At 38.5% G+C, this 16,161-nt stretch overlaps 1 protein-coding gene across 2 annotated transcripts in view; it reads left to right on the forward strand.

Annotated features, from left to right (window-relative positions):
* The window catches only part of ARHGAP10 (Rho GTPase activating protein 10), a 341,466-nt gene that overhangs the window by 273,690 nt on the left and 51,615 nt on the right, over positions 1-16,161 (forward strand). For both annotated transcript variants that reach the window (XM_027599802.2, XM_027599803.2), the window contains exon 19: positions 3,186-3,336. In XM_027599802.2, the coding sequence (XP_027455603.1) occupies positions 3,186-3,336 (151 nt within the window). The remainder of the gene's footprint in view (positions 1-3,185; positions 3,337-16,161) is intronic.

Consider the following 16,161-nt stretch of genomic DNA (forward strand, 5'->3'; position numbering starts at 1 on the left):
TATACAGATGAGAAAATGAGGTATGCTGTTTTAAGGACTACGTCTAAACTTCCATAGTTGAGAAGACTTAAAAGCTAGGATAGTGCCTTCTCAAGTTAGCAAATGTGCTTTGGTACCCCCTCATTCAGATGATAGGTTAACTCTTTGAAATGTTAACAAAACACGGAGTTTATTGAGGGAATGGTTGATATTTAGAATCTTTGAAATATTTTACTCTGATTAAGACTTGGGAAGGTCCAAGGAATTGATTGTGTATGTTCAGTGTCAGTTTTTCTGAAATAATTTTTGTGGTGTTTTGGTTTTGACTTTGGTCTACCCAACAAAAGTAGAGAGTGCTATATGATGATTGTCTGAATGGGCATCTCTCAGCCTTGGCTCCACAGAAGAATCACCTGGAAGCTTTAAAATGCAAATCCAAGGAAAACTGAAGCCTAGTCCCCATTCCCAGATATAATTTCTCCCCAGTTTTATTCAGATATAATTGACATAAAATGTTTGTATTAGTTTAAGGTGTACAGTATAATGATTTGATATATGAATGTATTGTGAGATGGTTATGACAGTAAGTTTGGTTAACACCCATCATCACCTCACATACTTAAAAATTTTTATTTCTTGTAATGATAACTTTTTTTTAAAGATTGTATTTATTCATTTGACAGAGAGATCACAAGTAGGCAGTGGTAGGCAGAGGGAGAGGGAGAAGCAGGCTCCCTGCTGAGCAAGGAGCCCGACGTGGGACTCGATCCCGGGACCCTGGGATCTTGGCCTGTGCCTAAGGCAGACGCCCAACCGACTGAGCCACCCAGGCGCCCCTTGTAATGAGAACTTTTAAGGTTTACTCTCTTAGCAACTTTCAAATATGTAATACAGTATTGTTAACTATAGCCACCCTGCTGTACATTCCATCCCCAGAACTGGAAGAAGTTTGTACCTTTTGACCACCTTCATCCATTTTCCCCCATCCACATCCTCCTGCCTCTGGCAACCACTAATCTGTTCTATTTCTAGGAGTTCGGTTTTGTTTTGTTTTGTTTTTCTTTTTTATAGATTCCTCCTATAAGTGAGATCATAAAGTATTTGTGTTTCTCTATCTGATTTCACTTAGCATACTGCTCTCGGTGTCCATCCGTGTTGTCAGATATGGCAAGATTTCCTTGTCTTTTTATGGATGAATAATATTTTCTTAGATATTCTAATGTAAACTAAACATTGTCATAAGTATTCCAGAGGCTTCTAGAGGCTCAGCCCTGGGATGTCTCAGATCAGTCCCCTGAGAGCACTGGAGTCCCACTCCCAGGTCCTGACTTGCTTGGTAGTTTGACTCTGTAGACTTGAGCTGCCCCACAGCTTAGCCCCCACACTCCCACTCATCCTCTTACCCTGAGGTGTGTGGGGGAACATTAGTCATCAGTGTGGATCTTGGAGGAAGGTCTGTTCGGAAGGTTATCAGCTATCCAGCATCAGTTCAGGGGATGTAACTTTGTCATTGTTTATTTAGGCTTTGGATGTATTGGTTCTGTGTATTTTTTGGTTTCCTATTCCAGTACGGTCCCAGAGGTATTTCCCATATTTGTAAAGATCAAACACAGGTAAATCAAGAAGCTCTTCCAAAAGTCGGCTGCATACATGTGCTGTTTTCTTCCAATGGAAGTAAGTTTTCCCGTCTCTTCTTCTCTCCTTCACATTGTCATGCGCTTCTCAGCCTAACTTCTCTCCTGCTCCTGCTACCCCACAACCTACTTTAATTTGCACAGTGACAGATGGTAGTAAATCCAGCTGTGGACAGTAGTTTAGACAGCAGAGGATTTTTTTTTTTTTTAAGGCAGATAAGTAGTTTGCTATTTGCCAGAATGCCCGATTGGAACACAGAGTCTGTGGAAATATGGTATTAGCAGGTTCCCAGTTGGAGCACTAAATTACATTTTCACTAGCAAATATTTATCCAGAGTAATTTAAATCATTTTGTATTCCATTTACACATGAGGGGGCAGTATGGTACTATAAAGCAAAGGCTCTATTGAAATTATCTATTTTTATTGGTATATAATAGTTTTTAGGTGAGAACTTTTAGACTCTGCGAGTATAACTCTGACATGGTTGTTAGCTGTTAAATGTGATACATATATGTGACACCCTCACTCGTATACCCAGGTCACACGCCTGTTTTTATTTAAATGCATAAATAATCATGTCCTTGCAGCAGTGGGGTTTTCCCACAGTGCCTTTTATTGTGAGTTTTATATTTATATCTTGTTTAATGCTAGCTAGCTTTCTTCCTGTTTCCTGCTTTCACTTGGGGACCATCAGCCCTTTTGGAGATGCAGTGTCTATTAGGTTGATGTATCTAAATATTTTATTTTATGAATTCATCAAAGACTGAAGGGTCTGCAGTGTTGTTGGGGACAGGAAGCCTCTGAACCCAGGTCTTAGAAGGTCTATTATAAATCACCTCTGCATGATATGCTTCTCTTTACAGTACAGATCGCTTTTCTCAAAAGAAAAAAATTGCTAAGCAAAGAGCCAGCACATTTTAATTAATGTTATTATTGCTGATCTATGAGTGACACTGTGAGATAATCAAGGTGCTAATATTCTAGGTTTCATAAATGGAAGAGAAATTATTAAAAGAAGTTGGAAGGTATTAATTGATAAAATCTATAAATCATTTTATGAAAAATGTACTTGGGAATCTGAAAGGTAATTTCATAAGCATAAGCTATTTTTAAATGTGCAAAAAATATTTGCAGTACTATGTTTCTGTTTATGTAGTTTGAAAAAAATTGAGACCAGCATTTGGCATAAATATAACCCTGTATGAAATTTAATGGGATATTTACTTTTGACATTTTATCCTGGCTACTTTCTTTGTGGATGAGTAGCTGTGGTATTGTCTACACCTGGTAGAGATAATTATACATATTTAGTTTGGGAATGAATTTATTTTGAAATGTAATGATTGGATGTTGCTTTTACTTAATGGGAAATTTTATTTTGAAATCTTCTGGTAAAAAAATAAATGAAAGGTTTAGAACCTGTACCTGAAATTTGAAGGAATGGGTTTTTGGCTGCAGCGTGTTTTGGATGAGCTCCAAATCAAATGTTGTTTGATATTGGTTTACTATTGCAACACACAGGTTTCTGTTCATGGGAAACGATTAATGTTCTTTGTGCTTTGATGGCAGATTTTTAGGACCCTGCCTGATGCCACATTCCCAGAGCCGGTCTCCCTGTCAACATCACCCCCAAATGCTCCACCAAGGCAATCGAAGAGACAAGGCCAGAGGACTAAGAGACCTGTGGCTGTATATAATCTTTGTCTTGAGCTGGAAGATGGTAAGATGTTAATTATATTTTTCTGCTTGACAGCATGTCCAGAGTATGGTATATTGTATGTCCCCAGGGAAGGCCATGGTTTTCCTTCCTTTGTGCTTTAATTCCTTTTCCCCTTAAGATGATAATTTTTGAGATTAACAAGGAGGGTAAAGCTTTCTTGTCAGAGAGAGAATGCAAGTTTCAGGTTTGTGTTTGTATTTGTTATGCATGCTTTTTTTATTTTTAAAAGACAGCTTAAATTTCTTTTTTGGGAGACTTGTGTGACCTCCTGTGAGGTTATATAACTCTGAGACAAATGGAAAGGGGAACTAAAATTAAAGCAGATCTTTTGAGAGGAGCTGATAGTTTAATGTTAAATGCATCTAGATTAGAGGCACAGTGTCTTTTCTGTTGCACTAGCTTCTGCATCTTACTTGGCCCATTTTTTGGACTTTCTTGTGATGCTGGCATCTCCTATCTAGCAGGGGTGGCAAAGTGACCTGCCTTCGGGGGCCAGGCTGAGTGAAGTAAGCTGCAGTGGGACTCTGGCAAATGGAAGTTCTCCTGTCTCATCCCGGCTGCCATGTTCCAGTTACTTGTTGTCATGCAGCCACATTGTCTCAGCATTGCCAGATTGCCTTGCTGTTTAAAGAGAGCTTGGAAATTTGAATTTTAAACATGGATCTCTACAAAACAAGATGGTGCCTTGTGGAAGTCACCGATTGCCAATTTGTAATCATGTGGTTATTGGTGTGGAGAGAAAGATGATCCTGGTCTCAGAACCTCCAATTTCAGTAGGCATGTCTGAAACGGGGACTCTTTTGTTGTGGGACTTCACACCTGTTGAGGACATTTCCTGAAATTGAAATTCATCGTCATTCTTCTTCTTCTAATCCTTTTTGTTTGTATCTTTCTTTCTTTCTTTTTTTTTTAATTTTATTTATTTATTTGCCAGGGAGAGACACAGTGGGAGAGGGAACACAGGCAGGGGTAGAGGGGGAGGGAGAAGCAGGCTTTCCACCGAGCAGGGAGCCCAATGCAGGGCTGGATCCCAGGACCATGGGATCATGACGTGGGCCGAAGGCAGACGCTTAACCGACTGAGTCACCCAGGCGCCCCGTATTTTTCATTTATTATCCTTTTAAGCTACCAAAGTTATGCTGGTTTGGAAGTATGAGGTGATTGTCAGAGGGAGAAAGGGAATGCAGACAGAAACAAATATAGTACCTTCATCATAAGGAGCTATATAGTCAGATGTCCAGGTAGTTAATATCCAGAGATCCACGCGAGCAAGTGACAAGTGACTTGGGAGTCTCTGCAGGAGGACTCGGAATGCTTCCTGTAATAGCACGAGGGGCGAAAGTGTGCTGGTATTCTTTTACATTGTTTAAGACATACATCATATGATACAACTATTAGTTTTACAATCAGATCCTTATTTTCCATAGGAAGAGTATGAATCATTAAAATCAACCTATAATTTCAGAGCTTCCTTTTAGACATCAGTTTCATCTTCTGATCCCACCTAACTTTTTTGTTCTCTTTTTTTCTCACCTTCACTCTCTCAACAGAGTTGCTAATAAGGAGTAAAACTGGTTTGAATTGCACCGTTTCTTGTATCTCACTTGTCCTCTGGGGGAAGTGTTAATAAATCGTGAAAGAGGCTAATGTTGGGAAGTAGGAAGAGAAAAAGAAGTCAAGGAGATACAGAAGAGTATCTACATTGGCTCATGGGCCCTTGAGCAAAACTGAATTGGCTATATTTCAGAAAGGAAATGATCAGAGAGGGGCTGTTTGTCTTAGAATCACATCTACTTTTTTGGTATTTTAAGGAATTAAATCATAATACCCAATTATGTATACATGGTATATTGGTCTTTTGATCATTGGGTTGCTAAGTGATTATTAATGGGTAAGAAGTTGCTGAAGTAGTGTTTGGCACATCTTTTATGGGAATGCTCACGATGGTATATAATCATAACTTTCCTAGTTTTTAGGTCATATAATAATTCTTAATTATTTGATTATAAGGGGAAAAGATTGTGAAATATTCAATTCCTTTAGTCTGTTTTTATCTTCATTATTTATATGATGTTTTAGTCTACATTTTGTATTTTATAACTTTACATTAATCTTTCTTGATTGCAGCCTTGGAATTTGTCATTGGTGTTGCAAGTTGTCAGAATCAGGAAAGTCCATGATTTTGTCATAGAGTGATTTTATTTGATCTTAGAGGTCATAAGATAAAGCAGTTAAAAACTATTATTTATCCCCCCCATTATTTGTAGCTAAACTTTAGTGGAACTCAGGTTTGTGAAAAAGAATTATTTCAGAGAGTATAGTAGGGTCTACATATTGCATTTTCCAAAAAGAGAGTGAGTGGGGGATAAATGAAGAGAAAAGCTTTTGAAAGGAAGCATATAGGGGAAGGTTACTAAAAAACTGTGTTATTGAATATCACTTAGCATATTGAAAACTCTGCCCCCTTCCAGGAAAAAAAAATGTATTCTTGCCATTAAGACATAAATTTTTTTTGTATTTCTTCTTATCAATGGTAGTAGTCACTTGCTATGTTTCTCTAGGTTTGGTTAAGGTATGCATTATAGCCAACTTTGGTGGATTATTTTTCTCAATTTTATAGCTTTTATGAGTCTGATAGAAAATTTAAATGCAAATATGCTCTTTCTCCCATTTATGCACTATGGTATAAATTAACCTTGACTTAATGAAACCCAGGGCAAATAGGTTTTGCTTAGATTTAGGTGGATTATCTGCCAAGATTCAAGGGACTAGACTGGATAACTGGAGATTTTCTTCAGTCCTATGATTTGGTCACAGATTTGGTATTTGAGTTAAGTGGTTTGTAGTATGTTATTTCTTCTTCTACATTGAGTAGGGTATGAAACTTTCTGATGTACCAAATAGCCAACCCTGGAAAACCATCAGAACTGGCTTCAATTTAACATCAGGCATATCAAAAAGCATTATTAGCAAAGAGTCAGCAAAGCAAGCCTGTTACATGAGCTGATGTAGGATAGGCCTGGAAGCAGAGAATCCAAGCGGGTGTAAAATGAGAGCGAAACCCTCTGCTGTTAGACATGATTTTTATTATGATATGTTCAACCCCACCCCCATCCCAATTGAGAGATGACCACTTTAATTAAAGATGCCTAGTATCTTTACTTTGTTAAAAACTTCAGTTGGCTTTGGCACATCTAGCCATACTGTATAGACAATGGTCATTATTTTTTTTGTAATATATGATTAAATGATATTAAACTTACTTTTTGCAAAAGACTTTAAAATTCCAGTTAGTTGCTTAAGGATCCTTGTTGATGATTAATATGAACTGAAATGGATATAGTTTCTGGCTAGATTTCTTTAAATAGAGCAGCTATTAAGTCTTTACTAAAATTCTTATCTTTATTTTGTAGAAGCCATATTCATTTTCATATAGCATTTAATAATCTCATGAACTTCAAAGTTGAGGAGATTTGGCTAAGTATGCTGTGAAATAGCAAAATATGGGGTAGGCTGGAAAGTGCTAGAAGGAAAACTAAAAATCAGAGGTCTACCTTCATTCTCCAATTATCTTTCTGTGTTATTTTCTTAGAATTAGTAATAAAGTAACTCCAAGTTTAGTATATAACATATATTCCTTTTCTTCTGCCCCCTCCACATTTATGTCCTTACTACCTCTTATACAGAGACTGTTGTCTTCTTTTTTGGGGGGGGGAGGGGTAGAAGGGAGGAAGAGAATGACCCCCAGGCAGATTCCCTGCTTGAGTGCAGAGCCTGACTTCCGAGACTGTTGTCTTTGCTGTAATTCTCCCAAATACAAGGAAGGGTTGTGAGGTATATGAGATATATTCTTTGTTATTTTCATTCCAGGCAAAAGAAAAATTTTAAAGGTTTGGGGAGTGGGAGAGAAGATGATTGTCATCTAAATTTTGAGTAAGCTCTCTTTCTTTATGCTAGTTCTTATTTTAAACAGAACGAGGCATTCACAGGACAAGTTTTTATTTGTATCTTCTTGGGTAGTTAGGTATGCTGTGCCCATCTTCTTTTGTACATGATATAGCAGTTTATTTGTTTAGGCAACTTAAAAAATATTTATGGAGAGTTGAAAACAGAATCATCTTGCAAGCCAGTTGGTAAGATTTAATATTATAGAGTAGGTCTTACTTGGGTATCGTTGGGTTGGCACTTTCACACTTGGATCCTGGATGTGCTAACTGCAGCACATTTTGTTGAACATGTGTTATTGTAGTCCTACAGTGTGACAAGGATGCAGAGCCTTATAAGCAAAAAGCAAAAATGTAACTGTTGAAAGGGAGATAGATAAACAGTGAAGCATGAACATTTCCCTTCTGTTTTAAGGAAGAACATACTGTGACATGGATCAGTCTCTGAAATTGGACAAAGAAGTCATATATAGATGTCCTTTTAGCCTAAATGATACCAAGTTAGATTTTTTTAAATGATTGCCTAACATTTAGATGTTCCCTGTCAATGAGAATAATCCTGATGAGACAAATGAGCCACCTTAGGTATGTCAAAAAAAAGCTTACTGAATTATGAGACATAAGCAAGAGAATAGACCTAAAAAAGTAGGCTACTATAAGGTCTTTTGAAATGTAGATTTTTAATCCTAAAATATGGAATGCTTCTGGCAGTTTGGAGTTTTTCTGCCTCTATCATTTATTAGTGATTTTTCTTATACTGGATACTAAAATCAGAATTCTGCATATCTATTTTTTTAAAGATTTTATTTATTTGAGAGAGAGAGAGAGAACATGCATGAGTGGAGGGGAGAGGCAGAGAGAGTGGGAGAAGCAGGCTGCCCTGCTCAGCAGGGAGCCCAGTGAGGGGCTAGATCCCAGGACCCTGGGATCATGACCTGAGCTGAAGGCAGATGCTTAACAAACTGAGCCACCCAGGTGCCCCTATACTGCATATCTATTGAAGAGCTTTTATAAACTCTGCATCATGTCACACAGGGTTTCTGTTTCAAGGAGCTGATATTCTACTCTCCTTCTGTCACTACATAGTGAAATAATGAAACAACATGGCAGTAAGTGTCCAGCGCTGGGCTATCAGCTGTGAGGGCCCTCAGGAAGGGAACTCCTCCAGGACTGCAGGAGGTAGGGAAGGTTTCCTAGTTTCCTTGAGCTGAGCCATTTGGGAGTTGGATGGGGAATGATTTCAGGTGAGGGGACTAGCTTGAATGAAGGCATGGCAGCAACGCTGATCAAGAACAAGGCGGGGGGGTAAAGAGGAGGCTAGCTTGATCAGAAGGGGGCAGGGATGAGGGGTAGTGATGGGCGGACCTGATGAGATGCTGCCCACCCTGGCAAGGTCAGCCTGAGGAAGGAATAGGTGGTTAGATGTCTGGGCTAAGGAATTTGTATTCTCACTCTACTAGTGAGCAAATAGCTTACCCTGTCTAAGTCTGTTTTATTACCTACAAAATAGGAGTTATCATAATGTCTACTACTGAGGATGGTTGGGAAGGTTTTAGGTGGTTAATATACTTAATATAGTATCTGGCATATAGTAAACACTCGAATACTAGCTTCTGCTGTTCAGTATTATTACTAAAACCAGAGAAAGGCGCCTTATATTTAGAATGATAAGAGAAGTTACTGTTTATCAGCAAGGGAGGAGAGTTGTAACATAGAAAATAATATTAAAGGAAATTTAATGGGACTTAATCTGTCTGTAAGAATCAGAAAGTCCGTGGCAAAGGCTGGTTAAGTAGTTTAGGCTCAGGTTGATGTGGTCTTGAACCCACACTAGGGATAGAAGATAAATCTGGGAGAGATATTCAAGCACGTTGAGGGGACTTCTTAACTGACTGGATGTGGAGAATGAAGGCAGATAATCGAAACAAGGTCTTCAGCCACGTTTTAGGCTCATAGATAAATGTATCATTGCCTTTATGTCTTAGATTTTGCCTTGAGGGTCTTTTTGTTTTAATATCTAGACCACCTTTCCATCAAGAGGAAGGAAATATCTCATTTTGTTAGCATCTTCAATACATATTGCTGTATGTAACTGCTTTGGAAAATAGGTTTGGTAAAAATAGTGTAAAATGTATTGGTATAAATAGAGTATATGGAAAGTCTGTTTCCATATTGCCTATGGAAAGTCAATATTAAGAAAATACTAAACTTTTCTGAATATTTTAAGAAAAAATATTAAATAATACTAAGTGTTACGTCTTCTTAGAGAAAGAATAGTTTCATAACTGTGAACAATAGAGAGCTCATTTTTTCCCCTCTGCTTTACCTCAAAGACTTATATCTCCATTCACTCACAGGCTGGGAGGGTAAAGGATGCGAGGCAAGTGCTATACTAACAGACGCTCGTTTTAGTAGATGTCGAGGGTGGATAACAGACAGTCATGGCTGCTATGTACTCTCTAATCTCGGTTCCCAAGAGACCATCTTTAGAAATTGCCTTCATGAAAACATGCTCTTGTAAGTGAATTGCAACTGCTCTGTCCTCCCCAAAATGTAAGAAGAACCACCGTAAAACCATTGTTGATGTGAATTTTCAGTGACATTCTATAGCTATTGACATTTTCTTGTAGACCTGTCTGATCAGCTTGACACAGAATTATAACCAAGCTAAGTAACTGAGCACAAACAGATCTTTGGCTCAAGCTTGGCAATCTTCTCATGATTCTTATTTTTTCTTTTTGGCATGACACTTCATGGATGGGCTCTAGATAATAACTTCCTGAGTGCCAGGCCTCTTGCCATCTCTCCAGAGGAATGTTATGATTCCCTGACATGGAATTACTGTATTGTGAAGTTAAATCTAAGACCAGGCTTGAATCAGTGACAGTATATGTAGACAGATTATTTCTTAACTCACTTTTACAGTGATGAGATCAATGGGTTGGAAAAGGCAGCCAGAAATTTCAGGGCTGTAATTGAGTTGTGGTGTGCCCATAAATCATGCGAGCTGCCTCCCCTGCATTGGCATCTCCCCAGAAGCCTCCCAGAAGCTCAGCCCCCCTAATGTTAGTGACAAAGCACACGGCAACTTCATATATGACTTCCTATATAATCTTAACTATGCTTCTGTGTGGGATGAACATTTCCCCTTTTCTCTGGAGGGAAAAAGCTTATTTAATGCCTTCAAAAAAATACATAGCTGCTTCTGTGGTGAAAATAAGTTCATGGCAGGTAACTAGAATTTATAGAAGAGAGAAAAATTCTTTAAAGCTGTCTCCCCGTGGTGTGGGTTTTTTCTTCACTTCTAATAGCTTTTATTTTAATTTCTAGTTCTGAATTCAAGCAGCTGTCATTCTCTTTATAGCCCTTTTTGAAACTCCTACAGCGTAGGAGGTAGCCGGGCTGTCTAAGAAACATCTTTTCAAACCAACCAAAGTATTGTTTATCCTGAATGAAATAGAATTTTTAAGGCTGTCAAGAGTGAGTGATTTGAAACGTTTTCTTTGATAGCCAGGAAGATGAGCAGAAATCTTGAAGAGGGGAAGGTATTAGCTCAGTGTGGCCAATTCCAAGTAACTTCTATTACTCAGAAAACCCTTTTGGACCAAGATAAAAGTTACCACGAAGTAAGGGTGCTGTCTACAATTAATATAACAAAATAAACCTATGACAGCTCAGTTTTACCTCCTGAATCCCTACCAGCTGTTGAAGAAAAAGAAAGAATGTGAGCTTGAGTCAACAGTGGAGAATATTCCTATAACTTGTCCTCTCTAGTTGCCTCTTGTGAACTCTGAGTAGCAGCTCTACAGCTTGGTTTCCTCTGAGGGCTCATTCTGCTTTCCATGGCATTGCTGTGTACCCTCTGCACAGTATCTGGAAGGAGTCCAATGTCACCCTTGGATGAAAAAAAATCTTCAAACCTATTAAAATGAATTCTTGGGCTGGCATTTTGCATATACTAATATTTGCTCTCTAAAATCAGCAGCATGACTTTTTGAGCTTCAGATGCAATTATGGTCACGATTTTATTTTTCTCTTCAGGTCAGAAGAGAATAGTGCTTATTTAAGTCTTTGTTGATTATCTTAGTTATTTATAAGGTGTATTCTTTTTCTTAAACATTTTAATAGTTAATGCAAGAACAAGATACAGAATTTGGAGGGTGATAATGGTGAACAGTTACATATACCATATTGAATGCCAGACACTGTTTATAGCAATGTCTGTTAGATAATAGATAATCCTCATAACCGTCCGAGAGCTGCTTGAATTCAGAACTAGAAATTACATTTTATGGTTCACGAAACAGGCCCAGGGGTCAGTAAAGACACCTAAGTCTCACAGCTGGCCAGTGCAAAGCCAGGACTGAACCCAAGCAGTGCGATCCCACGGTCTGGCCCCTTTGCACCCGGCTGGTGTGCTGAACATAAGTGCTGTAGCCAGAGGTCCTCTTCCCCTGATTCAACACACATGGCCTGCTGGCCTCAGAGTCTTTCAGAGGGACTCGGTCCATTTCTTTTTTAACTTTAGGAATGATTTTTAGTTTTTCCATTTAAAAAAAAAGTACCTAGTTTTCTTGTACTGGATTCAGAGTAATGGTCTTGATGGAGGAGATGAAAGAGAGATGGGTATGGTTTTAAATCTGGGGCACAGTGCTCTGTGGCAGAAATGGGCTCTCCCCACTGCCCCTGCAAAAAAAAAAAAAAAAAAAGCGGGGGTGGTGCCTGGGTGGCTCAGTTGGTTAAGTATCCATCTTTTGATTTCAACTCAGGGTTGTGAGATCCGGCCCTGTGTCATGCTCTGTGCTGGGCGTGGAGCCTGCTTAAGATTCTCTCTTTCCCTCTACCCCTCCCCCACTGCTCACCATATGAAAGTGCCATCTTTTATTTCCAAAGTTATCTAATATCGACAATTTAAAAAAAATTCATTTATTAGGTCAGAAATACAAAAGCTATCAGAAATTTCATGTAGTTCAACCTATAGTTTCTTAAATCATTTCAGAGTTGAGATCCAAATTGGATTGCTGACCACTGTTGTTGGAAGGGTTGTACCATTTGAAACTGCTGTTTGTGCGCGTGCTGTTTGTGTGAGGCTGAAGAGCCTCGGTTTCCCGTGGTTTAACCTGTGGTTTCTCATTCATCCTTCCAGAATTCTTGATGTATTTATAAGCAAATATGAATATAGACTCTTACTTACCTCCTTATGGACCCAACAGAGTTGTACCTAATTAAAAAAAATTTATACTCATTGTTGCTTCTCATGTTGCTACAGAGAGCTCTCTTTCCCCATTTTTCACTGATGTATAGTATTCTATGTGGTCTCTTGTACGGATGTACTCCTAAGAGGGCCTTGTGTTCCAGAGCCCAATGCAAGTAGATAATGCAAGACCCTTACTGACCACACACAGGCTTTAGTCTTCCAATGATGACAAAAAATGTTTCCACAGAGATAATGTATGTGGTATGCTTTTGAGTGAATAAAGCAAGCTATAAACAGAATTTTCAGAATAATCTCACTTCTAAAGGAACAACTGTGTAAAGAAATGTGGAAGCATAGAAATAAATCTGGAAGAATATGAATCAGTTACGACCATGGTTATACTTAAGGGGTGAGAGTCATGGTTTTCTTCTTTATTCATATCGGTGTTCCTTTTTCCTATATTACTTGTTACACATACGTAGTACTTGTTACACACAAGTATTTGTTATACACATATGTACATATTTTTATACACAATATTGTTATACACGCATATACATATAAACACAAATGAATACACATATACCACATAAATATATATGTATTTAAGTTACAAAACTTTTGGCTTAACACTGATGCAAGCTGTGCTTGGTATTTGGCGTGCTGGATGTAAGTTTAAGATTTGAAGTGGAAAGAATGAAACAGATCCTAGCAAGAAGGGTTTGCAGCCCCTCTTGCATGAGTTGGCTTGGACAGACTTCATTGGTGCCACATTGAGAATGGATAGGTCTTGCTGGTTAGTGGTTTCCTGTTTGATGTAATATCTTTCACTTTCTACCTGGGCCACTCTCTGAGCCACACTGTCCAAGCACTTTGGGGATCACTATTACTGGAAAGACTTAGGTAGCCAAAGAGTTTTATTGACTGGTAGAATTGTTTGTGGTCAAGTTTGGATTTAAAGTAATCTGGATTTAAATCCTTGTGCTCTTTCTGTCTTTTATGATCACGGCAAATTCTCCTCTAAGCCTCAAGGGTTTGGGGCAATAAAATTTCACATGGTTTTTTGCCAAGAACAAATGAGTTGATAGTTGTAAACCACCCAATATTTTGCACATATCAAGAGTTTTAGCTTATTTTTTTGAGGGTCTGATGTATGAAGTAGAGGGCTTCAAATATATTTTCATATGAGATATACTTTCAAAGAAAGTATAACTCCGTCTTTTATTTTTGTCAAGCATAATACCTAGGCATATTTGTTTCTAGTGTCTTAATCTGGCATTTGATGATAATTAACATTCCTCAGGGGAGAAGAATGGCAGGGGAGGAGAGGAGGACAGGTAAATAGCTAGAAGTCCAGCAGCCCTCATTGTCTCAGCTGGATTGGAGTTTGTGTTCTGAGCAGTGATCTAAATTTCCTGAGCTGTCAAAGTGTCAGCCTTCCTCAGAAGTTTATGGAAGACAGTTTGATTCAGTATCTGATTACTTTTTGGTTCCTAAGGACAAGAGTACATGGTTGTTATATTTTTTGTTTGTTTATGTAGGCAGAAATCTGAGTCTGTAAATAATACTTCAGGACTGTGATGATGGTGTAAAAATGCTCTCTGGCTTTACAGAGTAAAGCAATTTGCTTCGACTTCTATTGACATTGCAAGTGAACCGGTCTTATTCACTTTATAATTGAATTGCCACAGACTTCCATCGACCTTTGCAAGTAGTAGAGGTGGTTCCTGGAGTTGTAACCTAATGCCTATTAGCTGCTGCTATAACGTTATAATGGGGTTTTATGTTTTATGTCATGTGATATTAACACAGCCCATTCCCTCTTCAGCTTCTCCTAGCATACACGGTGGGCATATCCAGGCTGTGTAGTAGATTTTGGGGGCAAGCATCATACTTAACTTTTGAAATCTTTGGGCAGTAAAAAATAAAATTTGCTTCATAATTTTATGGCAACTTCATTACATCTTTCTATGCCCTTAGTATGACTCATTAGTTCGTAGTTCGGGAATTGCCTTTTTCCCTCCTATACAAGTGTTTTGGCAGATGCATTATCTGTATGTAGTTTTGTTTTGTTATGCTTTTGGGATTGGGAGTAGGAGGCTATTCTACTGAGATAACCTTTCCTAGACACGATTTCAGATAAAGAAATTGTATTACCCAGGTGAATTGTTCTCATTTAGCCACTGACTGTCATTAATTTGCATGTTATGTAGCTTCATTAAGGTTCCCATTATCGTTTGTCTTGTTGGATGAGGGCAAAATGAAATGAGAGGAACTGGGACATCTTGCCCCCTTCCCAGCATGACATTGCTTTAACTTGCAGCAGAACTGAGAATTGGGTAAGTGGGACTTTAGGAGCCTTTCCTTCCACTTGGCAATTATAACCTGTCTCAGTGCACCTCCCACTGCTAAGAAACACAATTAGCTTTCTTTCCTTAATGGGCATTTGGCAGGGTTAATTTCTTATGCCTCCACCCCCTTTTTCCCTAATGTAAGACTTAGGGAAGATTTTCTGATCAAAGAATCTAGACTGTTTTCTAACAGTAATCATTTACCACCTACTACTCTATGGACAGTTAAGACTTCCCTTTGAATGGTAGGGTTGGGTTTGCTTTTTTAACGAAACAGATCCAATTACATTAGGAATTTTAAAAGTTCAATTTTAAAGTCAAACTTTGAGTTTCCTAACCTGTCTTTATTATTCTAATTAGTTTTAGAAGGAACTGTGTGTGTGTGTATCTACTTGTGTGTGTGTGTATCTACTTGTGTGTGTGTGTGTGTGTGTGTGTGTGTGTGTGTGTATTTACTTTTCCAGTTAAGGAAAGCTAATGTATAAGATAATATGATGTAATTCTTTTGGCCGAAGTTTTGAGGAGAGGATAAGAATAAATATGTGGCCTGAGAAATATATCAACTTTAATTTTTGTCTTGCTTTAGACTTTTTCTTTCAATAGATCTTACCTGTTTAATGGCACTATTGATAGTGTTTCATAAAGCGAATTATGTCAGGTCTTTGGCTGTTTTGGGTGCAGAAGACTGGCATATGGGAAGATGTGAAGGGAGTGCCAGGTTTTCTTTGGCTCGTTAGGTGTTATTGGGTGCTGAATCTGATCATGACCCTTCCCAGCCATGCTGCTCACAGACTGCTCTGCTGTGCATCAGTCCTTCTGTTTGTATATATCACAGCTTCCAGTTAGAGAAGGTCATAGAAATCTGTAAAGTTCTGGCCCAGCCAGCCATCTGAGTAGATTGTGAAGAAACAGGCTGTTCACTTTTCTTCAGCAACCAAAGAGTGGGCTATTTGTATGAAACCAATGTTAGGCAAACCACCTAGGCAAGACAGGCTCTTCTCTTCTTTGAGTATGTGGCCTTTTCCTGTTTTCCTCATTCTCATGGTAACTTTGGGTATCTGGCCACCCTCATGCCTGTAAGTTAGTAATTATGGGAATGCTAGTGCTAAGGACAAGCGCTGCAAAACAAAACACTGGATGACACCATAATCCTGCCTTTAGAGCAGTTGCCAGTGGTAAGCTGTTCTGGGAGTCAAGTAAGCTGCTCCTTACTCAGAGGTGGAGCTCGAGAATGTTTCACTGTCTGCAGTAATTTCACCCCACAATCTGAAAGCAAGTAGGAATTTTGATGTACATCTAAGACTTGGATAGAAAATGTGAGACCATGGGCAAC

Source organism: Zalophus californianus, chromosome 2 (genome assembly GCF_009762305.2).
Source record: "Zalophus californianus isolate mZalCal1 chromosome 2, mZalCal1.pri.v2, whole genome shotgun sequence".
NCBI classification, from domain to species: domain Eukaryota; kingdom Metazoa; phylum Chordata; class Mammalia; order Carnivora; family Otariidae; genus Zalophus; species Zalophus californianus.